Consider the following 26122-nt stretch of genomic DNA (forward strand, 5'->3'; position numbering starts at 1 on the left):
CGTTTTTTATTTATTATTTATTATTTTTTTTATTTTTAATTTTTTCTTTTTTCAAAATAATACATAGAAAAATGAAATTAAATCCAATAAATAAAAAAAACTAAATCAAATAATAAATAGTAAAACAAAAATTAAAAATAATAAAGCAAAAATAAGATAAGACAAAAATAAAAACTAGTCCTATTATTAAGTCACCCGGACGAAATTGGGTGTTGACAGTTTCTGTGAAGATTTTATTTCAAATGCATCCCATATGAAATATGTTTATACACATTGAGAGCTTGGATACAGTAAATTAACTGATCAAATTTGCATAATTGTGATGTAAATTATTTGGTTTAAAAGATTATTGAAAGATAAAATCTAAATCAGCTTTTGTGTTAAATTTTGGTGTGAAAATCACAAAGGAATAGTCTTTTAAAAGAAGTTAGGCAAAACTGCAATTCCTTGGTTGAGTCAATTTTTTAATTTCTGGTTTACCACTAGTTAAATGTTGAAAATCTTGTAATAATTTCATAGTATCTTATTCAAGTTTTCTAAATTGTTTTTGAGACCAATTAGGTGTCCAGAAGTTGTTTGATTCAAAAGAAACTTCTAAATCCTTCTAAAAGGCTGAAAGAACAGCACATGCTTGAATATGAAAACTGATACACCCAAATTTGACTATTTTTTAAATGTCTCAGCTTCTTGTTTGTCGATTTGCAGCTATCTTATTTTACCTCAAATTTCTAATTGCTTAGTATAACAAATATTGTCTGAGAAGTTTTTCTTCTCTGGTTTCTGAAACTTGAAAGAAAGATTTGCGAGTTTTAAGTTTCTTAAGAAAAGCTTGAAGTAGTTGATAAAGTTGGGGGATAAAATTCTTTGGACCAAGATAAACAATTTTATTGAATTAAATCTGATTACGTTCATTGTACTTTATAAATTAGTAGCTGAATCATAAACATCTTAATTGTTTGATAAATGATTGTTGATTTCATGGGTAAATTGAGTATGCTAAAAGCTGAATTTGATTTACTAAGAATNATTGAAACTTGTTTGAAATTGCAAATACAAATCTGAATTGGCTTGAAAGCATCTCTTCATTGTTTTGGACTGAACAAATCTTAAAATATTTTTCAGAATCTGCTTTTGAGTTTAAGAGAAATTTTTTTGTTTGACATGATCTTGTGATACCTGGTACCCATTTGAGGGAGAAATATATAAGGTTGTTAGATATCTGGACATTTTATGAATGTTATATGAGTTTTAGGTTGAAAATTTGGCCCAAATCTCTGTTTTTTGGAAATTAACGTCAATAATCGATTACCAAGGGATGATAATCGATTATCTAGGCCAAAAAATTTAGATTTTGACAATTTTGAACATAAATAATCGATTATTTAAAGTAATAATCGATTATCAACGTAAAAAAAAAAACTTTTTTTAATTTTTTTTTAAAAGGGGATTATTACATTTAGGAGGAGTACTTTTAAAGGGACTTAAATTTTTAAGTTACTTATTTTATGAGGAGCATAAACTTTAGTTTTTTTTAAAAAGAGGGGGTGAAACTTTTGATTGAGAACTTTTGTAATAACTGGAGGATGTAAGTCTTGCCCAAAGAACTTACTTTGACCAAATTTATGAGTGGAAGCAAGCTCATGAAGATTAAGTGGTTGATCAATTACATGAAATTGATGTTCGCCTAGGAAATATTGCAAATCACCTCAACCTTCAACCACACGAGAGATTTCGAAGTCCTGATTTTTAGAATTAGGATTTTATGTTTGTGTGCTTTGTTGATTGGTTGTTATTCTTATCTCTATGTTATATTTCTGTCTTTTATGTTTCTCCTTATGGTGTTTATGTAATCCCTTCTTTTATGAATAACATGATCTCTTGTTTTATGCATACATTGTTTAATTGAAGGGGAGATCATATTTAGGGGGAGATCATATTTAAAGGGAGCTTTTTAATTTAATCTTTTTGCTTATGATCAAAAAGGGGGAGAAGAATAATATAAGGGGAGAAGAATAATATAAGGGGAGAAATATTTTTCAAATGTACAGGTACTGCTAACTCTGTGGTTGTCTATTAGCTTGTATGTGTTGCAGGTAAATCAAAGTTGCTTTTAAAAAGAGAATTTTTGATCATCATCAAAAAGGGGGAGATTGTTACCAATAAGGGAGTATTGGTAAAACCTGAAGATGAGTTTTGATGATGCTGCAACTTGTATATTTTGAATGTAGTAGGAAAATATTTAAAAAGCAACTTGTAGATTTTGAATGTAGTAGGAAAATATTTAAAAAGCAACTTGTAGATTTTGAATGTAGTAGGAAAATATTGAAATATTGTAATTCTTACTGGTATAATCGATTATGGTCAAGCTATAATCGATTATCACATGTTTTTGTACTAGAATAATCGATTATCATGGAGCAATAATCGATTATCACAAGTCATACTTGAATAATCGATTATCACTTCATATAATCGATTATCACTTTTTGAAAACTCTGTAACGGACTTGAATAATCGATTATCACTTACAATAATCGATTATTCATGGCAGTTGGGAGCTGACCTTTGGCATTCAGTGAACTTGGCTATATATATGAGGTTTTGGAGAACTCAAAACTCAACTTGTGTGTAAACTGAGAAAGCTTAGAACACTGAGTAGTCAGAGGAACGTTCTTGAGAGCTTTTGTTTACTTTGTTCCCTTGCCTGGTCTTGTGAAAGGAGAGGCTTACGTATCGTGTGTCGATAGTCGAAGTGGACTCTCTTCAAGTTGGCAAGGTTCTCTGCCTGGTCTTGTGAAAGGAGAAGCTCATGAATCGTTTGTCGATTGCCGGAGCAGTTCTCTTCAAGTTGGTAGAGTGGTTCTTTTCATTCTATTTCTGTACTTTTCATTGTAATCTGTTAAATCCTTTTTAGTGGAACTGTTAATCACTCTTTGTAGTNATTAACGACTGGACGTAGATTCTGTTGAATCNAACCAGTATAAAAATCCTTGTGTGCTTTTCTTATGCCCTAGACTCATTTTACTTTAACGCACATCAACTGCTTGGTTAATTTTCTGAAAGAAAATTGTTTTTTATAAAAAAGGCTAAAATCGTTTCAACTGTGACCTAATACGCTTTACGCTCTCTGTGTTATTAATCCGCTGCGCTAAACTCTTTTAAAAATTACCCCCTCCGATACCATCACTCAGTGTAATGCAGACGTGGACGTTCATGTTGCCAAGGAAGGGGACAAGTTGAATTTGTCGCTCGTCCCTAGATATGACTAGGTGGATCCACAAGTCTTGGATTATTCCAGTAAATATCATTGGGGAGATTATTTCCGCTACTTGGTCGAGCACATCGACTTCCTTGAAGAGAGTATTGGGAGAAACTTTTTTAGATTTTACATTTTTTTGTGGAAACGATCGTGTATGCCATGGGTGCAAAGAGTCTAAGAAGGAATTCTTCTATGCGTATACCCGTTTGTTCTCTAAGTTGAATGTATGCCTTCCTTTCAACTCCTTCACCATGGTTGTTATATCGAATTTGAATGTCGCCCTTGCACAACTTCACCCCCAACAGGTGGGTGGCTCCTTGGTGTAATGCAGACGTGGACATTGATGTTGCTAAGTAAGGGGACAAGTTGAATTTGTCGCTCATCCCTAGATATGAATAAGTGGATCCACAAGTCTTGGAGTATTCCAGTAAATATCATTGGGGAGATTCTTTCCACTACTTGGTCGAGCACATCGACTTCCTTGAAGAGAGTATTGGGAACAACTTTTTTAGATTTTGCGTTTTTCGTGGAAATGGTCGTGTATGCCATGGGCGCAAAGAGTCTAAGAAGGATTTCTTCTATGCGTATACCCGTTGGCTTTCTAAGTTGAATGTACACCTTCCTTTCAACACCTTCACCAACATGGGTGTTCTATCGAAGTTGAATGTTGCCCATGCACAACTTCACCCCCAACAGGTGGGTGGCTCTTTAATCGCTTAAAGTTATTTGCCAATGCTTGAATGTGACTCCAACACTAACTATCTTTGTCCACTACTATTAAACTCACCCTGAGAAGAAGGTTGACCAGTTATCCTTATGGAGTCAATTTCAGGATAACCTTTTCACCTTGTATCCTTCTTGTTCAAGGCTTTTAAGTCATGTTTCGTCAAAGCGCTAATAAATAATCTTATCGCAAGCATATTTTTTATGACAAGCATCCAAGATTTCCCTTGTACTATACCTGAAAAGCATCCAAAATAACTTCATGGGAAATGGTCAATGATCACCATCGCAAACAAAATCACAATGGGACGATGAACCAAAAAAGGCTATAAGTTTAAAAAAGTTGACCTGAAAAGCATCCAAAATAACTTAATGGGAAATGGTCAATGATGATTGCCGCAACCAGAATCACGATGGGATGATGGACCAAAAAAGACTATAGGTTTAAAAAAGTAGACTCGAAAAGCATCCAAAATAACTTCGTGGGAAATAGTCAAAGATGATTGTCGCAACCATAATCACGATGCGATGATGAACCAAAAAAGACTATAGGTTTAAAAAAGGAGATTTAGGAATCACCGCCATAATTTATTCTAAAAAAAAAAAATCTATGGAAAAACCATAAAATAAGACATAGTCTATGAAAACCAAATTCTAAGTCCGAGAGTCGGTTACGTGTAGGGAACTACTAATACCCTACTGTGTAACTAGTGTTGTGTGTTTAATGCAACAGATCGCCTTTTTAACTCATGTTTTTCACTTACCTTTTATTTATGATACTTTTAGGAAGTTTGCCTTTTAACTCGTTCGGCTTGCCATCTTCGACTTTACCTTTTGATTTTTGTTTACATACATCGTCTTAGCGTTTAGTTATATTTAAGATAATCATGTTATAGGAACTTTTATACAATTAATGTCTTAGCTACTTTTAGGAGGGGTTCCAAGGAATGCACCCTTGACCGATCGTAGTATTGCCTGAAGGGGTTCTTAAGAATACGCTCAGGGCCAACCAAGTGAAGAAGTGCTCGGGTGGGGTCCTTGGTGGGCGCTCTCTATAACACCCTAAATTCTGGGATGCCATGGGTTTACAAAAACTAAATACTTTAAAATTTTTTATAGCGCAAAAACGTATTTTTAAGAATCCTCAATGCTTAAACTTGCGAAAACAAAACAATTTGCATTATTCCAAAAGCTTTGTTCAATTACATTAATCACAAATAATGAAAATAACAAAGGAATAAAGATAACTTCAAATTACATTGCCTCAAAAGTCTATACCAAAAGAACTTTTAAAGAAACCTAAATCTTTCCTCCATCACCTCCTACGTTTATCATGCTTCTGGAACATTTGCAATATCATTTGCTCACGTATAATACATTATGGTGTTTGGTTATTGTTGATATAATCAGTATGTTTATATTATATCATGTTAATATGATTGTTTTATCGATAGTTTACCCTGTACGTGTGTGTTTGTGAAAATGAAATTATTAATAATAACAATAAGATTCTTAATCTTCTAACATAAACAATTCAATCATAATGAATTACTCGATCCTCGATCCCTGATCCTCGAACTTCAATAATTGATCCTCGATCTCTAATCCTTGATGTCATCACTAACATCTCACAAATAGACCATTGGTCTATCCACTCATTAGCACTATGCTAACTACTCACTATAACCATTATAGTAACACCATTATCAACATATCATAATCTAGAGCATCTTCAATACCATGATCGTCATCATAGATACACCACCATCATGATTATCCCAATCATGAATAGCACCATGAGCATCACCAAACCAATGACTCCATCATGACAAGACTCAGTCACATTGTTGTACCCTACCTCAACTGATTGTAGTCGCTTCTACAACCTAATATGTAGCTTCCCCATACAGATACACTCAAGTTATCCTTCTTTTGGGTTCAAACCTGTTCCCCTATCACACAAGGTAGAACATTTATCCCCTTTATCAAAGAAGATTCAACAGTTGAATACCATTCTCTTTTCGACAACTATTTGCCAAAGATAATGCCATTCTCTTTTCAACAACCAATGCCAAATAAAGTCACGCCCTTTTGAACAACCAATGCCAAAAGGGATATCCCTCCCTTTTTAACAACCCATGCCAAAGGAAGCACCTATCCGCAGATAGAACTAGGATTTACTAGGTACAACATGTAGATTAATCTCTCATGCCTTATGCTCATTAACCACACACACTCTGGTGCATTCTATTTTCCATTCATGCTCCAGTCTCAACCACAAATCAACCCTATCTTTCAACAAATTTACATTTTTGAATTATAATAGGAAAAACAATCATACCAATATTATAATAGAGACTCAATTATAACAAATAATTATCCTAAAGAATGTATAAATCATCTATTAAGTGTAGAAGTTAAAAAACCAATATCACTTCTGGTCATTACTTCAATACTAGTGTTATCATTTTCGGTTTTCAAACACTTTTCTTTCGGTAAACTATCATTTAGTCATATTGGGTGTTTAAAACATATTAGCACATGTCAGCTCATTTGATGGAAGCATCATTTAGGAAGCAAAGTGTTTGATATATGATCTTCAAATGATATAAAACGTTAAACGCTTCCTCTATACAACTATTTGTAAGTTTAATTATATCATTTGGTGAGCTTTTCCAAGATGATTTTTTTTCCTTAAATGCTTATTTGTTCAACACTTCTTAGATATAAAATCTTAAGTTTCATTGTTTTATACAACGTTCACTTAGATGTTTCCTTTTGTTAAACGTGTTGGGAAACAAGTAGGCTTCGTTTTAACACCAAGAGGGGGAGGGGTGAATTGGTGGGTTTCAAAATTGGAGTCTTTTTGCAATCTTTATAAGACTTTACAAACTTTCTTGAATCGCAAGTAGTAGAAAATTAAGTGCAGCGGAAAAACAAAGTTGACTACAAGAATTGTAAAGTCGACTGAATGTAAAAAAGTAGGGATAGAGAATTCAAACGCAGGTTTCTATATTGGTTCGGCCTCAATGCCTACATCTAGTGTCCTTCCAGTACCAGGAAACAAATGCATTATAATGGTCAAGGTTTTTACAACAAGGCTTTTAAAGAAGACCTCCACGTCAAAAATATAAAACACCTCTCTAACCCTCTAGCCAAAATATAGGCAATAACAACACAACAAGACTTGCAGCAAGATGTCCCCTCTCCTACAATCTGCAACCCACTTTGAACAATCCTCAAAGTGTACCAGACTCCACGAGTCCAACCCCTGTAGTCACAATAAGTAACACAACAATCACCACGAATGCCAACAAGAATCTTGATCAACCCAGAAGCACCTCAATGTGCAGATAGTGATCAAGCAATGTGTGCAACACAATTGTCCTTCAGAAACTCCTCAAAGAAAAATCACAATCGTCTTCTTGATGAGTTCTTGGAGCTCAATTCTTTCAAAGAATAATCTGAAATAGAATATGAAAATGTTAGATTTCCAAAAGTTCTTCGAAACAACTCAGGTCTCGTCTATTTATAGAATTCTATTAAACAGACGTTCCTATAGTCGATTATACTACTAATACATTCGACTGAATTAAATCAGTTATAACAGTTAAGACAAAAAAATAGTATTTCAGTCGAACCAATTAATTTCTCAGTCAAAGCAGTTGACTAACATTCATGGCTCAACTAACTTTTAAAAATATAATCGTTGTTGTTCATGAGCACAACATAGTTTCAAACAAAGAAATTAATGCAGTCGAATGCCTCGCGCATACAATCAACTTCAACATGTCAGAACATTTTGAAATTCTTTCCTTCACAAAATCTCACATAGCACTGTTTCACAAACTCTGTACAAAGACTTTTAGTATAGTCGATTCAATTTATAATATAGTCGACTTTACTGTCAGCTTTGTCACACAATTTTAAGTTCACAAGAGTGCATGTGGTTTTCATCTTTCAAAACATGTGTAAGGAAATCAGATATGATGTAACATGTACAAGCTCAGTAAATATACATTCACACATCAATATACACATAGAAACATGTTCAAACAAACATCAATCAATAAGTACAAAACATGCAAAGCATCAACAACATACGTGTTATTAAAAATGTGTTGTTATCATTAAAAACCAGAGTGATATAGATATTATGTTGACAATAATCTCAACAAAACGTTGTTTGTTAAACATTGTTTGTTAGACGATATATGCTGGAAAACGTTATTTTCATAAAATGTTATAAATGCTTATTTTGTTTAACATTGTTTTAATTAATGGTTTATATTAACAAATGCCTATTTCGTTCAACTTTGTTTTTAGTAAGCACATCCTTTAGATGTTTCACTCAATGAAAGATTTTTTTAAGTATTGTATGTTAAACTTCAAAACATGAGTTACTAGACAATCTAGTATCTTTAGAAGATCTTATCTTAACATTTCTTTGTGGCTTTTGGTTTGGAGTAGTGCTGATTCTAATGTTCCCCAACACAAAAGTCACATTATAGAATCTATTGCAGTGATTCATACGATTGTGGCTTAAGTTGTAATTTTTGTGCTAGAATGGCATATTATGTGCCTAACTCTAGAGTTCCTCTTTTGGAAGGTTCACTTCAATCAAATTGTACTTAATGATCACTTGTTGCTAGTGACTCTATGATTGTAGTACCTTATTCATCACTTTTCATCATCATGGTTCCACCTGTTGAAGCATCCAGTAGCATCCTGATTTATGACCTAAGCCCACTATAAAACATGTTGAGTTGTGCTACTTCATCAAATCCATGTTTAGGGCATTTTTTTAATAAAGCTTTATATCTCTCCATGCTTCATAAAAATGTTCACCAACTCTCTAGGAGAAATTTGCAATGGCAGTTTTGGCACTAATGTATTTGGAAGGTGGAAGAATCTAGCTAGGAACTTTTTCTCCACGTCTTCCTAGCTTGTTAAACATTAATTTGGGTGAGATTGCAACCATATTCTAGCTTTTCCTGTGAGTGAAAAAGGAAACAATTTAGGATGAATAACATCCCCATCATCATAATTTGTTCCAAGAGTTTCACACAACTCATATAACGTGGCCAAATGGTTTAAATGGTCTTCTTGATCCAAACCAACAAACTGATTTATTGTTCTTAGTGAGAGTAGTGCAAGCTTCATTTCCGCACCTTTAAAAGGTCTGACAATGCTTGAGAAATGGTGTGGTCCCTATTGTTGTGTGCAATCTCCCAACAACCTTTGTTGGCTGTCTCCTGCAGTCATTTGAATCAAACAATGAGCATCTAGATAAAAGTATCAATGTATTGTCTTTGTTTGTTGCTACAATTGTTGTTTCAAGAGTAATTTTTGCTTATTGTTTTTACTTTTAAGCCTGGTTGTTGTGCATTCGATCTTATGAACAAATATCAGAACCTGTTTTTGTTTCTTTCTTTGTATGTAAAATAGCTTAAACAATGGTGAGCAGCACATGCAGTTCAGAGGAGAATTATACAGAAAATATATATAACGGTAAAATAAAATATGTTAAAATTAATAGGCTTAAATACAATTTATACAATGGTTAATCTAGTTTGAAACAAAGATTTTCTTGACACAAATCCCTAGCAACAATGCCAAAAACTTGTTAGGATGCCCACATAGTAACCAAATATACATACAAGTATAGTAGATAGTTTGTAGTATAACAAGTGTCGTATTTATAGGGGATTGGTAGAAGACACAATGTTCTAACTAGTTTGACCATGAATAAAACAGTAAATGGATGACATAAAGTGTAAAATAGATTTGATTTATGAAAACAGAGTAGAATGCATTTTAAAAGATTTTAGATTTGAAAATGATTGACTTCCAGGTGATGAAAACGTATTGAAGCTTGAATTCACCACATTGTCTCTCTTTATCTCTCTTGTAATGTCAAATTGCATTTCAAAATAATTTTTCATTTGTCATTTCATTAATTAAAGCATCATTTGGTAAAACATTCAACATATATGATCATCAGATGGTCAAACACCTTAGATGCCTTATCAAAATTTGTTTAAGATATGCAGCGTTTAGCGGTCTTTTGTTAGACAATACATTTCATCATACACTTTCTTGAATACTTTTTTTAATAAATCAACTTTTAAGCTTCAGTGTTATCATAGAGATAGACGCCTCTGTTCATAAAACGTTTTCTCATAAGACGTTATTCATTTAAACATTTAGATGGTGTTTTGAAAACGATGTCTGTTACACATATCATTTATGACTCCATTTTGTTGCGGTGTCCTTGGAGTTGAAAAATTATATTTAATGACAAAGTTTTTGCAAAATTTTTGAAATAGTTCATTTTCAAATTCTCTCCTTCATGATCACTTCATTTTCAAATAATCTTCCCACCTTTTTCATTCTATATTCTCTTACAGAGTTTAGAAAAAGCCTCAAATTCCTTTTTTTAAACTTCAAAACCTGAGCTGCTAAACAGTCTAATTGATGAGTCCATATTTTATACCATTAACTTAGTTTTTCGCGCCGAATTGTGTTGATGATTTGCGCTTAATTCTTAGTTATTGTGTCATTTTCACCATTTGGGCTTAATTAGACCAATAATTCATATTTTAATTAATTTGAATTATTTGAGCTTAATTATTCCTATTTCTATTTTCAGGGCAATTTTGGAACTATACTTTGGGACTATACTTTGGGACTTTTGGAAGGGCACCAAGCAATTGAAGAATTTCCACAAGGCAAATTAGAATTAATCTAGCTTAGCTTAGTAATTTAGATTTTGTTAATGAAGTTTTGTAATAATTGGGCTAATTTTTGGTAGTGTAGGCAAAACCCAAATTGTAAAAAAAAAACATGATGTGGCTTTAGGGTTTGGGTGGACCCCACCTTAGTTTTTTTTGGGTGACTCATTTCTCAGACCTAGGTGGGTGTGTCGTCACATACTTGGGGGAGAATTTTATTTTTGGCTGGCTGGTTACGTTCTCTGGAAGAGAGGATGAAATTGCTCACGGGTTTTTGGCAAGAAATGGAATGAATGAAGAAACAACTTTTTTTTTTGCTTCATTGGTTTGCTGCAATGTTTTTATTGTTGCCTTTTAAAACGTCACTTCAACTTCATCCCATCTATTAATTACATTGTTTCTCTCAAGCTTGGAAGTGTGTGTTTTAATTGAAAGCAATGTGCAAGTAGAGTGATCACTGGAAGGTGTGCGCTGCAATTTTTATCTCTCGGTCAAAGGGGCTGAAACAACTTCCTTGGGAGCTTTTTATTTAGTGTTTACGGTGCAGTGGTTAAATTAGTTCAACTTTTAGTTGAATCTTTCTTGTTCCATGAAATGCAAGTGGTTTCATTACAAGTATTTGGCATTTAATAGCATTTGGTGAGGAGTTTACGGCTGAATCAGGGGTGCACGGTTTCCTTGATTTGATGATGAAAAGTAACATCACTTTTAATTGAAGAAAGAGAGAGCACCGGTGTCTTAGGTGGCAGCTGCAAGATTGTTGATGTGTTAGCATTGGGATGTGTCCATGAATGAAGAGGTATTGTGGAACCAAATGGGACAAGCTGCAACAACACGTCAGAGTATTTCATTGCTTCTATTTCCTTGCTTTTCATCATTTGAAGGCTGAATTGATTCATTATAATAGCACCTAGGTGATTGTCTTATAGCTGATTCACGGTATTGGCTGGAAGAAGTAGCTTTCTTTATTTACATTCAACATTGAAGCTTAATTTGGTTGTGATGGGACGTTGGGTGCAGCATTTGTCTCGGGATTAGATGGGAAACTTAGGTGCAGTAGGTAGCTTTGCATCTAAATTTATTTAGCAAAAAGATGGGCCCGGTTTGAAATTAAAGGGTTGCTTCACGTGAGGAGTGTCACAGCTGCAGCTTATTCCAGCTTTTATAATTGGGTTTTTGAATTGAAGAATTGAATTGGATATAGGGTGTGGTATGTGTCACGGCTGGAAGGAAGGAAGCACACGGTTTCTTGGTTGTGGGGTCCGGTGATGGGTACTTCTTTGTTCATTTTGAATTTGAAGAATGAAAGGGTTGGTTTATTAGAAGGGATTAGGTGACGTACGGTGGCTGGAAACAATTTGGAGTTTTTTATTTCTTTCCTTCATGATAAGCACACGGTTGCCTTCATCTAATTTGGAGAATTATTTTTCTTGGGCTAAAAAAAGCACGCTGTTTCTCTGCTTGGAGGGGTCACGTTCACGGCCAGCTAAAGGAAAAAGGCCATGGTGTTTAAATTCCATGCTTATATTTACTATACTAATCCCTTGCTTAAATTCCTTTGTGCCATACGCGTTTAATTAATTGCCACCATGTTATTCTCCTTAGTACCTTGTCTTGCAATTTTATTTTTATTGTAATTCTAGTATTTACTTTAATGCTTCTAATTATGTTTGGTGTGTGTAATTTTTATTTTTAATTTAGTCTATCCACATTCACAAACTTTTCAAAATCCCCCCCTTCGTGTTAGACTCGATTATTGAACCGCGAAATTGGTCTTTGGGAGACGACCTAGGGGTCATTCCCTAATTTATACTACACTTTAATTGCACATAAAATTTGATTGGGCGGCGACACCCATCACTAATCTATAAACGATCTTGTCTTAACACATAGCATTGTCCAAGAAATACTTCTCTAGAAACCTTGCCCTGAAGTTGGCCTAGTTGTTGATCTCACCATTTGCCTCTGTGATTTGCTACATACGCCCCAAAAAATACTCAATTTCACCCACCAATAGAAAAGACACACATAAACAAGCTTTTTCTCCTCCGAGCATCCAATCACCCTAAAAATCTTCTCTTTCTCTCTTATCCAAGTGTTTGCTTTGTCGGGTGTAGGCTTCCCGTTGAACTTGGATGGATTACGCCTCATAAAATAATTCAAACTAGCATGATTGTGAGGCACCTGAGCGGCATGATGTTGTTGCATCACATTGACCATTCGTTCGATAGCCTGGGAGATCTCATTTGTAGAAGAGGTTGGGTTTGGGATCTTGGGTCTACGGGCCATGCTCTTTATATACATCACAGTTAAAACAATTTAAATATAATTTAGCGTACCAAAATAACAATAAATACCATAGGACTTTTAATATTAGACTTTATTCACATCATACACACAATAAGCTACAGAGATTTACAACAGCAACTAGACAAGCTCACTTCCCAAAGCCCTAAATTCTTTTTGAAAACTAAGATTTGATACCAAAATGTAACACCCCTTTCAGGATGCCACATGTAGTTATAAAATCTCACCTTACAAGCCGATTATGTGGAGTTAAGTTAGGCTTAAAGTCCACTTAATAGTATTTTAAGGTTTGGTTTGTGTCACTATCGATGGATAAAGATAAATATAAATAATTTAATGTTAAAATCACACTTCAAGAAAAATATAACGAAATCCAAGCAATATGCTAAAATATTATTTTAAATATAGGACAAACATTTTTTTTATGCATTTGGTTCAAATTTTGAATGAGTATATTCGTTACAAACCACAAGAATTACATAACTATAATGAATTATTTGTAAAATGGTAGAACTTTTGTTGGTACAAGTAAATGAAGTTCTTGAGCAATCTACTTTCAAATTGTAGTTATATGAGGATGTCCACCATTGACTACATCATCTGAAATAAACTTCCTCCAAAACCAATGTGATTTCCAAACTTTGTACATTTCTTCAATTCGAACATTTCTTGTCTCAGGTAGGAGCAAGGCAACAAAAATGGTCATGATAAGCACAAATCCAGCAAAGAAAAAGAAAAGGCCAAACTTGAGGTGACAAAGCATGGTTAGAAAAACTTGAGCAATGACAAAGGTAAATAACATGTTTACAGCAACATTGATGCTTTGGCCCGCAGATCGAACCTCTAGAGAACATATTTCACTAGGAACCAACCACCCAAGGGGACCCCAAGACCATGCATATGCTGCAACGTATGCGCATATAAAGAATAAGAGAAGACTGGCTTCCCCATTGGTAAAATAGCCTTCACCACTCACCCCAAACTTTAGAGCAATCATGATTCCAACAGCAAGCTACACATATTATGAACTTCAAATTAGTTATTCATGCTAGCAAATGACTTATGTGATAAAAGTGTTATTTTTAAATACTAAAATAACAAAAATCGTTTATAGATTGAGTTAAGGTTTTTACCTGACAAATAAGCATTTGAATGCCCCCTTCGAGGAACAATATCTTTCTCCCAAACTTGTCCACAGAGAAAATGGAAACAAAAGTGGCAACCACATTAACACCTCCAGTGATAACTGAAGACATAAGGGAAGTATCATTACCAAAGCCTAAAGTTTTAAAGAGGACGGGTGCATAAAACATGATGACATTGATGCCAGTGAATTGTTGGAAAAATGGGATCAGAGAGCAAAACGTGAGTTGAGGTCTGTATTTTGGCTCTGTAATGTTCTTCCATGGATGTTCCACACCTTTGGCTGCTTTAGTCAAATTAACAAGGTCTTGGAACTCCTCGTCAACATTATCCATGNCGCGAATCTTTTTCAACATTTTCTTTGCTTCCTCTTCTTTACCTCTTTCAATTAAGGAATTAGGGGTGTCACCTAAGAAAAGAGATCCTACACATAACATGATTGCAGGAACTCCACCAACACCTAAAGAAATTCTCCAACCATATTCTAGTTTAGCAGTGCCATAATTAATAAGGTTTGCAATCAAGATGCCAATTGTGATCATCATTTGAAATCCAATGTTAAGTGCACCCCTTATCGATGTTGGAGCCATTTCACTCAAATACACAGGTACAGACTATTTGAAATAATAATAATAAAAAAGAAAAAGGAAAAGTTAAAAACAATTTAATCATGAAAATCTCTCCATATTCATATAACCAAATTTTAAAGCATTAACAATGATGCAAAGCCTCACCTGGTTACAATATCCAACACCAAAACCAAGTAATAATCGACCTATGATGAGCATTTCAATGTTGATGGCAAAACCATTCAACAATGCACCAACAAGGAAGAATAAACCACCTGCAAACATTGAGGTCTTACGTCCCATCATTCTTGTGGTGGTGGAAGCAAAGAAAGAAGCTACTAATGCAGCAAGATATAAAGAAGAGGTGAACAAAGTAAGGAGTTCATTGTCAAATTTACAATATTGACTTTCATGGATAGATTCATCTTTCATTTTTTTATACACACTCGGAAAGAATTTTATTAAGAATGGTTCCATGGAAGTTACTCCTCCCGTAATTCCAAGATCATAACCAAAGAGTAGACCACCCATGGCTGCTACAAAACATGTGACCAATACAAATATTGTGATCTTGCTTTCGTATTGTCTTCCATGTTCTTGAGTAGCAAAAGTTCCACCTGCCATCTTAAAAAATGTTATATTTTAAATAAAACTTTTTCTTTCTCTTAACCCTTCTTTCTTTTTCTACATATGAGATTTTAAGTATGGACTTGTTTTATAATCTAAAATATGCTAACAATAGCATCCAACACATAATATCGAGTTATAAAAATTAAATAACTTATTTAACGATATTATATAATTTTAAGCAATTTAATTATCTGTGTTGTTTATATCTTAATTTAAGTGTATTGTTTTTTCAGTTAGAACTTATGTATTATTTTAAGGACTTCAAATAAAAATTAGTTATTCAAAATATACATAATAATTGTTTACAAAAGAAAGTTGGCCATTAGTTAATATAGTAATTTATTTATAATTAAGTTATAAATTAAGAATCAATTTATATGTCGTATAGTAATATTTTGTTGATCAGGATTTATGAAATTTTTATATATTCATATAATAATATTTCATTGACATTTGTTTATAAAAATAATTAACAATATTTTAATTTTAGTAAATTGTGTTTGTTTCAAATAATTATATACTAGTTTAGTTTCTAAAATTATATTATGTTTAAATATAAGATTGGCATTATAATGGGATTGAGTTTTTAATTGATGCTAATAAAAATTTCGCACGATTTATTTATTGCTTAAATACACCTTAGGTCCTTAATGTATACGTTTATTCTACATGTTGCTAAAAATAAAATGGAGATGTTAATTCAAGAAAATATGCTAATATTTATCTACTTAAATCTAGAGCTGTCAAAACAGATAACCCGGCTTGACCCGGCCCAGTCCACCATGGGTTGGTCATTTGGTGATACTAGTGCAAAAATGATGTTTAACGTCACTCATTAGACGTCAGTTTCGTGAAAAACCGACGTCTATTACTGCACGGTGGCATTATCGTAAATTTATTGGAAAACTAGACGTCAGTTTCGCTGTTAGGCGACGTCTATGACATCATAGACATCGCACTTGCCGCAAACCGATGTCCAATTGCCTGAGGTATGTGATAAGATAGTCAATTCGACGTCGGCTAGACAAGGGCACTGACGTTCAAGTCACTGACAAGAAATCAAATGTCAACCGGTTCAGCTTTAAACGTTGCATAGACGTCGGATCCCCTGAAAACCCGACGTCGACTGGGCTACAATTAATGTTGTGCACCTAATTCCCAGACGCTTAGACGTCAGATAGTCAAACGGCGACGTCTAAGGCCTGTCTGGAAGGCGGGAAGACAAAAATTCTTCAATTTAGACGTCGGTTCTGAACGTAAGCGACGTCTACGCTCCTGTAATTGATTATTTTCACCAAATTCGAGGGTTTTAGATGTCGGCTAGGAGGGGCACCGACGTGAACTACCCTGACAGGAAATCAAACGTCAATCTTTTCAGCTTCTTTGACGTAGAATAGACGTCGAATCCCCTGAAACACCGACGTCAATAGACGTCGGTTTCTGGAGCAACCGACGCCCCATTTCATTTTAAATAGACCGCAAACTCTTATTGCCATTCAGTTTCTAATCGCGTCTTCATCTCTTCTCCTTTTTCTCTGCTTCTCCTCTTCTTTTACTCGCTTGCACACCTCTACTTTTTATCTCTTGCGGCATTGCATTGTGGTTTCTCATAACGTCATTGTCTTCGTCCTCTCCTTTTTCTCTCTTGCATCCCAGGTGCGTGGTTTTTTTTTTATGCTTTACCGTTTAAACCTTATTTAGTTTTTTATCGATTATCTTATCGTTCAACTGATTAAAATTTGCTTTATTTGTGTTGTGTTTTAGTGCAGTTTTGATCCTTTCTTTGGGTAACATAATGTAACATTCTCCGTTTGCTTGTTTCGTCACAAGAAGAGTGGCGATCTTTTGAGTTTTCTATGGCTTCCGACCCAAAATGGAACTTGGGTTCTTGTAGTTCTCGTATCACCGTAATTTTTTTCCTTTGCGGTTGAATAATGGGAAGTAGTCATGGACCCAGGTTCGGTTTTGGGTTGAATGTCATAGAAGATTCAAAAGACGCAAGCTTTTTTTGTGGGGAAACTAGCGAGAGGAGAGTGTTACAAAATGCTACCGAAAGTCTGGATCAAAACTGCACTAAAACACAACGCCGTTGTTAGACGTCGGTTAGTGCATGGTCCGACGTCTATAAGGAACATAGACGTCGGTTAGTGTCATTTACAACTTCTATATATTCATGTTGACGTCGGTTTAAGCATAGGTGGACGTCTATATAGAGTAATTAGACGTCGGTGTGAGTATAAGCAGACGTCTATATAGATGTCGGTGGATATCGTTAACTAACGTCTATATAGGCGTCAGTTCGGAGGAATTGCGACGTCCCATAGACGTCACCCGTATAGACGTCGGTTCTGAAAGTGACGTTAAAAGCCCAAATTAACCGACGTTAAATAGCGTTTCTGCACTAGTGTGAGCCAACCCAACTTGACTCATTTATTAGCGAGCCAGAAAAATCTGAACCCAGCTCGACCCACCACGAGTTGGTGGGTAAACGGGTTGGCTCACTATCCCATTTAATTACAATTTTTTTAAATAAAAAAATTACAAACTTTCTGTATTCAAATTTAAACAAATTTCACTCCAAAAAAATAATGTTAAACTGAAGACAATTCAAAATAATAATAAAAAGTACAATATAATCCAAATGTCATCCAAAAACAAACACAAAAAACATACAAATGAGATAAGTGAGAAAACAAAAATGTGGAAAAAAGAAAAGAAAAAAGGAATGATGTTTTACCTGCTCCTTGAAGAATTTCAGTGAAGAAGTGAGAGTGACAGCACCGTAAATGAGAACAAGTTCCATGAGAGTGATTTGTGAGAACAAAAGTTACTTTTTTGGTATACATAGTGAGTGAAGAGAGTATTTTATTTTTTAGGGTTTCATAAATAAGATAATAAATTAAAAAAATAAAATTAGGTAGGTGGGTTGGCGGGTCAATCCGGCCTACCACGGATTCAACCCGCATGAGCCAGGTTTAAATGAGTCGGGTTAAAATGTAACGCGCATAAAAAAAATTTAATTTTTTCAAACCCAACCCGATCCAAATTCGTGATGAGCCAGATTGACTCGCGGATTGTGACCCATTTTGAGAGTTTTACTTAAATGCATTTATTAATTATCAATATATGAATAAGTTTTATATCTCATGTATCATATGTTTTATACTTAGTTTCTCATTATAAGTTTTTAGCTTTAATAAATACGTCACATATGTTTATATTAAGTCACAATTAAATAAGTTTTCTCGTGCATAAAATAAATGAAAAAAAACAAAATTAAATAAGAGTTTTAAAAATAAAGGTGCTTACAATTATGCATTAAATCTCGTTGGTATTATATGATACTTAAAATTCTTTTGCCAACAGATAAATGATGAGCAATCCAGAACTTGAATATGTTTAATGATCACTTCACTTTCTTGAACGTGTTCTGTTTTGGTATGTTCAGATATTTTAATATTGATGTACTTACTTTATCTTTTATTTTTATTATTCTCTTAACCATAAATATTGTAAAGAAAAATCTAAATACAATTTTAATGGCCTATTCAATCCTTAATTCCAAGTCTAAATAAATATATAGGGTGACAAAACAAGATGACTTCGTCTACCTGTTGGAAAATAGGTAGGTCGGTTCAGATTTTTCAACATGTGAGCTTATACTAATTTGATCCATTTGTCTTGTCAGTATGTTACGGGTTGACCAAAGGTTGTCTCATGATACAATACTCCAACCTAGCATAAAAACATATCCAGGTATAGATTTCTTGGTATTAGTATGATCAACAAAGTTTGAATCAGGTTAAATTATTAACTCCAAATTATCATTTCATTTATATATATATATATATATATGTAACACTCCAATTTTAGATTTCATGAATATGTGGAAGCTAAAAATTTAAAACCCTTTTAAATTGAATTAAAAGAATATCTTATTTATTTAATTTGAATTAAATTAAACCATAGTCAAAATATATACTTTTCAAATAAAATCAAAAAAATCATTACATTATTAAATAAACAAAATTGTTCAATAAACTTAAAAGTTTTCCAAACACTCGTTAATTTTTATTGTTTTACTCATCAACTAGAGTATTTATAGAATCAACTCCTCTGGATAACAACACAAGTTATACAATCATCGACAAACACAAATAAATAAGGATCAACAAAGTAACCATCAAAACAATAATATATCACAATAATTCAATTATCAAATCAATATTACACCCTTACTACACAAACACTTTAAAAACAAATTGTACAAAACATCTGAAGAGAGAAAAATAGGGAGGGCCTCTGTTGTGTATTGGGTGTTTTAAGAGTGTATCTTTGTTGTGTTTGTGTACTCTTGTGTTTCCAAGTTCTAAATCTAAATCAAGAAATATTTTTTAGTAGATACCAACAAGTTACTCTATCTATGCTTTCAAAGTTCACATCCAATCCCACACGTAGCCTAAACATGCATCTCACTTACACATTTTAAAATAAATTTATTTTACTACATTTAAAAATAAATTCATTTAACTAATTTATATTTTTTTTACTTTTTAAAAATTAATTTTAATAATTATTTTTAATTTTTTACTCTTTATAAACATTTTTATAATTAAATATATAATTAACAAACATAATTTTATATTATTTTAATAATTAAGAGTATTTTGCTAATTTTTAATTTCTATCAATTAAACAAATTTTTTAAATCTATCACATAAATAAAATTCTACACTAATCCTCACAAAATTTACTTCTAAATTCAATCTCAATTATTTTCAAATCCACTCAAATAATCAACCAATCTCCTCATATCCCTCCAATGATTCTTTTTCAAATCATCTCATTCGAACTCTCTCTCAAGAGAACATTGCATTAGATTCTTAGATTCTTACAATGTAGGAGGACCATGACACAACACAAGGATATATATGTCAAAGTCTCCTGCCATAAATAGATTACTATTATTATTATTATTATTATTATTATTATTATTATTATTATTATTATTATTATTATTATTATTATTTCTTGTTATTAATATTATGGGTTGCGGATGTCAACTTCAATCCTAGCTCACATCTACAGAATCTGCACTTGTGTTTATAGTGGCATTATGATATATTAAATGTATAGCTGTCTTTTCAGCACATGAAAGTCTTGTACTTGCGAAGACAGCATATTTTTCATCTCAATAAATTCATATTTAACCCACACAACATCTATATAACCTCAAAATATTATATATGTACTACTTCTAAGTTTATAGTCATTTATTTATTAACAAAAAAAAATCACATTGAACCTTTTCTACAAATATAAAAACCAGTAAAAAATTGAAAAAAAAAACATTGAATTATATTTACAAACTAGTCTTAAATATGTGCATATTTTTTAAAAAATTTAGGTTAAGAAAATTAATATAATTATTATTATATTTGAATAAATAATTTATTTGCATAATTATATTTAAGTATTATACTTATATATATATTTAAATAAAAGCCTGATTGGTTATATTTTTGAAAAATAAAAGCCCAATTGAAATGAAAAAAAAAATTTAGAAAACTATATGCGACTTAAAAAAAAAAGAGAACCGATACAATGATTAAATAAAAATAAAATATAGAGATAATGCGTAAAAAAAACATGCTAATATAGACAAACATAAAGATATTAACACATGGAATGAGAGATATTATTATTATTTGGATTGATAAATATTAATATTAAAAAATAACATTTAGGTATTTCTTTATTTATACTAAATTATAAAATTGACATATAATAATTGATGAGTGATTATTATTTATATGATTAAAATTTTGACTTAGATTTTTTATATAAATATTATATCAAAATATATTTTAACTTATCATTTTGCAAACTTAAAATATGAAAATTATTTGTTATTATATTCTTTTACATTGTAAATATATGTTATATTAAAAAAGATTTAGAAATGAATGAAAACATAATAAATATTCTTAAAAATAAAAATATTAGACATTACAACTAAGGAGTGAATAATTAGAAATACAAAAGTTAAACTATTAAAAAATATAAAGAATAAAAGTTAAACATAATTCAATAAATATTAACAGTATTATAATAGTTAATTATGTTCTTAATATTTAAATAAATAATAAGAGATATAATAAAATTATAAAAAAATAAATATATATTAATACTACTGCTAATAAGAATAATACTTAATAATAATAATAATAAAAAATGCTATGAACCCAAATATTAATTTAGTGTTTTAAAAGTAGATGAACGGATTGATGTTTTAAATTTATTTGTATGATTTTCTTTTGTCGGTTATATATTTCTTCCGTGTTCAGCGTTCTTATCTTCTGCAGTGCGCGGATGGAGTTACACTTAAAAAACAGCAAAATGAAGAGTGGAAAATGGCTATCGAAAACCAAGCAACGAAAAAATAGGAAGTTTTGTTGAAGAGTTTCCACAGCAGCAGAGTGCTATGGCTGACGCATATGACGTGGTTATAGTGGGAGCTGGCATCATTGGGTTGACCATCGCTCGCCACTTCCTCATCTCTTCCGACCTCTCCGTCGCCATAATCGATAAGGAACTTCCTTGTTCTGGTTCTACTGGTGCAGGTACCAACCTCCATCTTTTTTTTGCAATACAATAACAATTTCGATTATTATCACAGGTTAAATCAAATAAAAATATAGTCATTGAAAAAAAAAAAAACTCAAGTTTAGTCGAATTTTATAAGATAATTCCTGTGATATGACTCATGATCTTAAGTTATAATTATTAGGGTAGAAAGAATAATTTTTAACTCATTCAACCCATTTATGGCATCTGTAACCATTGGTATTATTACAGTAAGTGCATACCAGTATTCACACTGTCTGTATTTACATAGGTGTTTCATAGAATTATAGCGTGAAAGTGAAGAGTAAAAGAGAAACTATTCTATTCATTGATTGATTCATCGAAAATACAAGTAAGGAAAGAAATATACAGGAAAGGCAATACAAACGAAGAAACAAAAGAAACGAAGAAAGAAAAGAAACCGAGCGGAAAAGATAAAAAGGGAAAAATTCTATCTTGTCTTTGGCAGAAAGAGCCGTGATGAAAGATCTGCTCCATGAATGATAATTTGTGGCATTTAGAACAGGTGAGACCAGGGCTATGGCAGGGTTTTCATTGGGGTGTAGATAAAGGTATGAAGGAGTATTATCGTGGGTGGATGAAGATGAAGTGGTCATAGCCATGAGAGAAGAAGAGGAAAAGAAAATCAAGAACAAGAAGACAGAAATCAATGAGCAGCAACATGAAATTCTTCTGATACCATCATAGAATTATAGCGTGACAAAAGAGAGAAAGTGAAGAGTAAAAGAGAAACTATTGGATTCATTGATTGATTCATCGAAAATACAAGTAAGGAAAGAAATATATAGGAAAGGCAATACAAACGAAGAAACAAAAGAAACGAAGAAAGAAAAGAAACCGAGCGGAAAAGATAAAAAAGGAAAAAGAACCGGACGGGTCACTCTAAGAGAGGCCGTACGGTGACAGTATAAAAGTTATCAAAAAGGAACCGGATGGGTCACTCTAAGAGAGACCGGACAGTGAACAATATAAATGTTATCAGTGTTGACAATGAAAGCCCGTAATAGGTGTTCGTGTGTAGCTCCCATACTATAATTTCCTATACTTCACATATAAGTATTCTGTATTTAAACTTGAAAAAAGAAGTTGTAAAATATAGATATGTAATATAAAAATATAGAAACAGATTAGATATCTAATATTTCTATTTATAGACAAGAAAAAGTGATTTACAACGAAAATGGTTTATAATTTAGTTTGTTTTAGGCCAGGGATATCTGTGGATGATATACAAAACCCCTGGGAGTGCTATATGGGATCTTTCTCAGAGGAGCCACCAACTTTGGAAAATGCTGGCACACAGCATAGAAGAGGAAGGCTTGGATCCTATGGTGGAGTTGGGCTGGAAAAACTGTGGTATGTAGTTCCATCTTTCTATACATTTCTTTGTTTCATCTGCAATTTGGAAGGGAGACATGCAAATGTGTCTCTCAGAATTTGAAGCTGCATATAAAACTTGCATCTTTAGTAGCAAACCATCACTGCAGTGTGTGTCTGGTTGTGTTACAATCATGGTGTTTCCTTTTATATGCAATTGCTTTCACAGCACCTCTGTAGAGAGAACACATAATTTTAAAGTGCTTACAATTGAAGAGATTACGTGAGTAAATGCAAAATAAATTTTGGTGGAATTCAGGTGAGATAAAAATTAAGAAACTTTTTTAAATGTTACTAAAAGAGAATGTTTCATATTACAAAAAAATCCAACTGCTTTTGTAAGGCTAGAGAGACCTCTTTCTCATTCGTAACAAATAATCACTATAAGTGTTCTTATTTACTCAAGATAATATTATGGGGAATGAGGGGAGCTTGACAGCGGTTGACACCATACCATGTTAAGGTAATGTGTTTAAGCCTAATTCTACTTACAAAACAGATTCTGCAAGATAAAATTTGTTTCCTTTTATATATATATATATATATATATATATATATATATATATATTATAATTTAGTCTGATCTCTAGCTGATTTGAGATTTCTATCACTTGGGAATTTTCCATTTGACATACTGAGTGACTTCATTCTCAGTCGGTGTAAAGTCTTATTTTAGAAGGTAACCATTTAGTTCTATTGTAATATGACTATTGTAGCTTGTTTCAAATAAGATAGAGCCTTTTTGAAGTTTGTATACCTTTTCATCATTGATAGAGCCCGACCGTCTTTACCTTTGGCACGGCCAAGACCGTCTCGATGTTTGGCCTGGCCTGAAAAGTTAGATCGAAAATGTAGATTGGAAATTTAGATTTTTCCTATTAAAAGAATGGATATCCAATCCAAAAAAAACTAAAAGTGTGTTGACTCCCTTCACCACCACCCCTTGCTCCCTCCACCTCCCAATTCCTGTTTTACCCCTCTTTCTACCTTCCTATTCTTGTTTTACCCTTCAATACAATTTTATTTTTAGGGTTAATATTTTTTAACTTTTACCCACTCCAATACCCTACATGAATGCGATGGTCTAGTTTATGCTTAACCAACAAACATTTGTTATTGACAGTTATTTTGTTTCTTTCTCTCTTCGATCTCATCACCCAAACAACACAATCATTTTAATGATGGACCCATGTTTCTATGTTTCATTTTCTTCTATCAATCTCTGCCTTTTTATATGCTTCTTTCTATTGTTGTATCTTTTAAACTTTCTGATTGTTTATCTTACCCACATCAACATACGAATAGTTAAGTAATCTCACATAAAAAAATGGTGATACATGAGGAAGAAATATGTAGCAAAGTGTCAGAAAAAATATATAGTTAATTTTATAAAAAGGTTGAAACATTTTATATAATCATTTAAATAAAAAAATTAAAATATTGAAATTTTAAAACTTTAAGACAAGAATTTGATCATTTAAATTTAGAAAATTTTAAATTATAATTAAGTAGTAAGAATTTTGAAAATTTGAAATTTTTTTAATTAATTCATGTATATATTTTTCATTTTTTTTATCAATGTAAATAAAATTATTTTTTTTATGATGTTAGTCATAAAATATTCATTATTATTAGTCATAAAATATTCTTTATTGTTTGGAACAGCTATATCGCCCAATGACTACCGCAAACATTCCGCACCACCACACTCGAAAAGCTACATCACCGCACCACGAAACCAAACGGATATGGAGATAGGAAAACGGAGAAGAACCAAACAGATATGGAGAAGAAATGTAAGAGCTGGGAGATGAGAAGAAACGAATCTGGTGAGAGTTGGAGGGGGTGAGAATCTGGAAAGAGAGAAAGTGAGACTTGGGAGAGTGGGGGGTGGGGCTGCCCGAATGAAAATGGATGAGTAAAAATGGGTAGAAATTTAAGGTTTCTGAATAAAGTAAATAAATAGAATTAAAAATAAAAAAAAAGGCTACTTTTGTAATTAAAAATATTTTGTAAAGGGTTGGAGAGGTAGAGGGAGCAAGGGATGGTGGTAGAGGGAGCAACACCCAAACTAAAAAATATAGATAAAATAAAAATCCATATTTCATAAAATGGATCTTAAATTGATTGGATCTTTCATAAAATGGATTTTAAATGGATTGGGTGAGAACAAAAGTAGATCAGTGACATAAATGGATATTTTGCCCACCCCTAATTAGAAGCTATTTTGATTTGGAGTTTTATGTTTAGCGGTTTTTATATTTTGGTCTAATATAAATTAGACAATGATGGAGGAGAAAAGTTTTGCTATACTACAAGAAGAGAATGATTCACAATTACAAAAAAAAAATCCACACTCAAATAATGCTCTTATTCAAAATCATTACAAGTGCTCTCATGTAAACTATAAGTATTCTCAAACTTTGTGAGAAACAATTTGTTTTCCTTAAATGAGCTATACATGATGAAGAAAAGAACCATTGGAAACTCACAAGATGGTAGCTTGTCACGTTGAAGAAATATCCTCAAATTCTAACTAATAAGTACATTTAGTTTTGTAGGGAGTATTTTAGATGTCATTTTGTCTGATAGCATGCATGAGTGTTACGTACCCGAGAATGGAACGTATCTAGAGTACCTTCCTCACACACTCTCACAAAGAGTTAACAATGGACAAATAGATAAATAAACCTCTTTTATTGAATGGAAATACTGTATCAAAGAAAATAACC

General features: G+C 32.6%; 2 protein-coding genes across 3 annotated transcripts in view; one reads left to right on the forward strand and one right to left on the reverse strand.

Annotated features, from left to right (window-relative positions):
• Nucleotides 1–13579: 13579 nt before the first annotated feature.
• Nucleotides 13580–15359, reverse strand: LOC106758245 (sugar transport protein 10-like). Its single transcript, XM_014641186.1, has 3 exons — nt 14901–15359; nt 14157–14780; nt 13580–14035 (listed from the first exon to the last, which is right to left on the reverse strand). Exons 1-3 carry the CDS (start codon nt 15357–15359, stop codon nt 13580–13582), a joined length of 1539 nt encoding a protein of 512 aa, XP_014496672.1.
• Nucleotides 15360–21702: 6343 nt separating this feature from the next.
• LOC106759198 (uncharacterized oxidoreductase y4sL) overlaps nt 21703–26122 on the forward strand; it is a 14104-nt gene continuing 9684 nt past the window's right edge. The window contains exons 1-2 of one of the 2 annotated variants that reach the window (XM_014642247.2): nt 21703–21988; nt 23220–23369. In XM_014642247.2, the coding sequence (XP_014497733.1) occupies nt 21850–21988; nt 23220–23369 (289 nt within the window). In that variant the 5' untranslated portion in view covers nt 21703–21849. The remainder of the gene's footprint in view (nt 21989–23219; nt 23370–26122) is intronic. The other variant, XM_022779577.1, reaches the window with a different exon arrangement.

This window comes from Vigna radiata, chromosome 4 (genome assembly GCF_000741045.1).
Source record: "Vigna radiata var. radiata cultivar VC1973A chromosome 4, Vradiata_ver6, whole genome shotgun sequence".
In the NCBI taxonomy this organism is placed as follows: domain Eukaryota; kingdom Viridiplantae; phylum Streptophyta; class Magnoliopsida; order Fabales; family Fabaceae; genus Vigna; species Vigna radiata.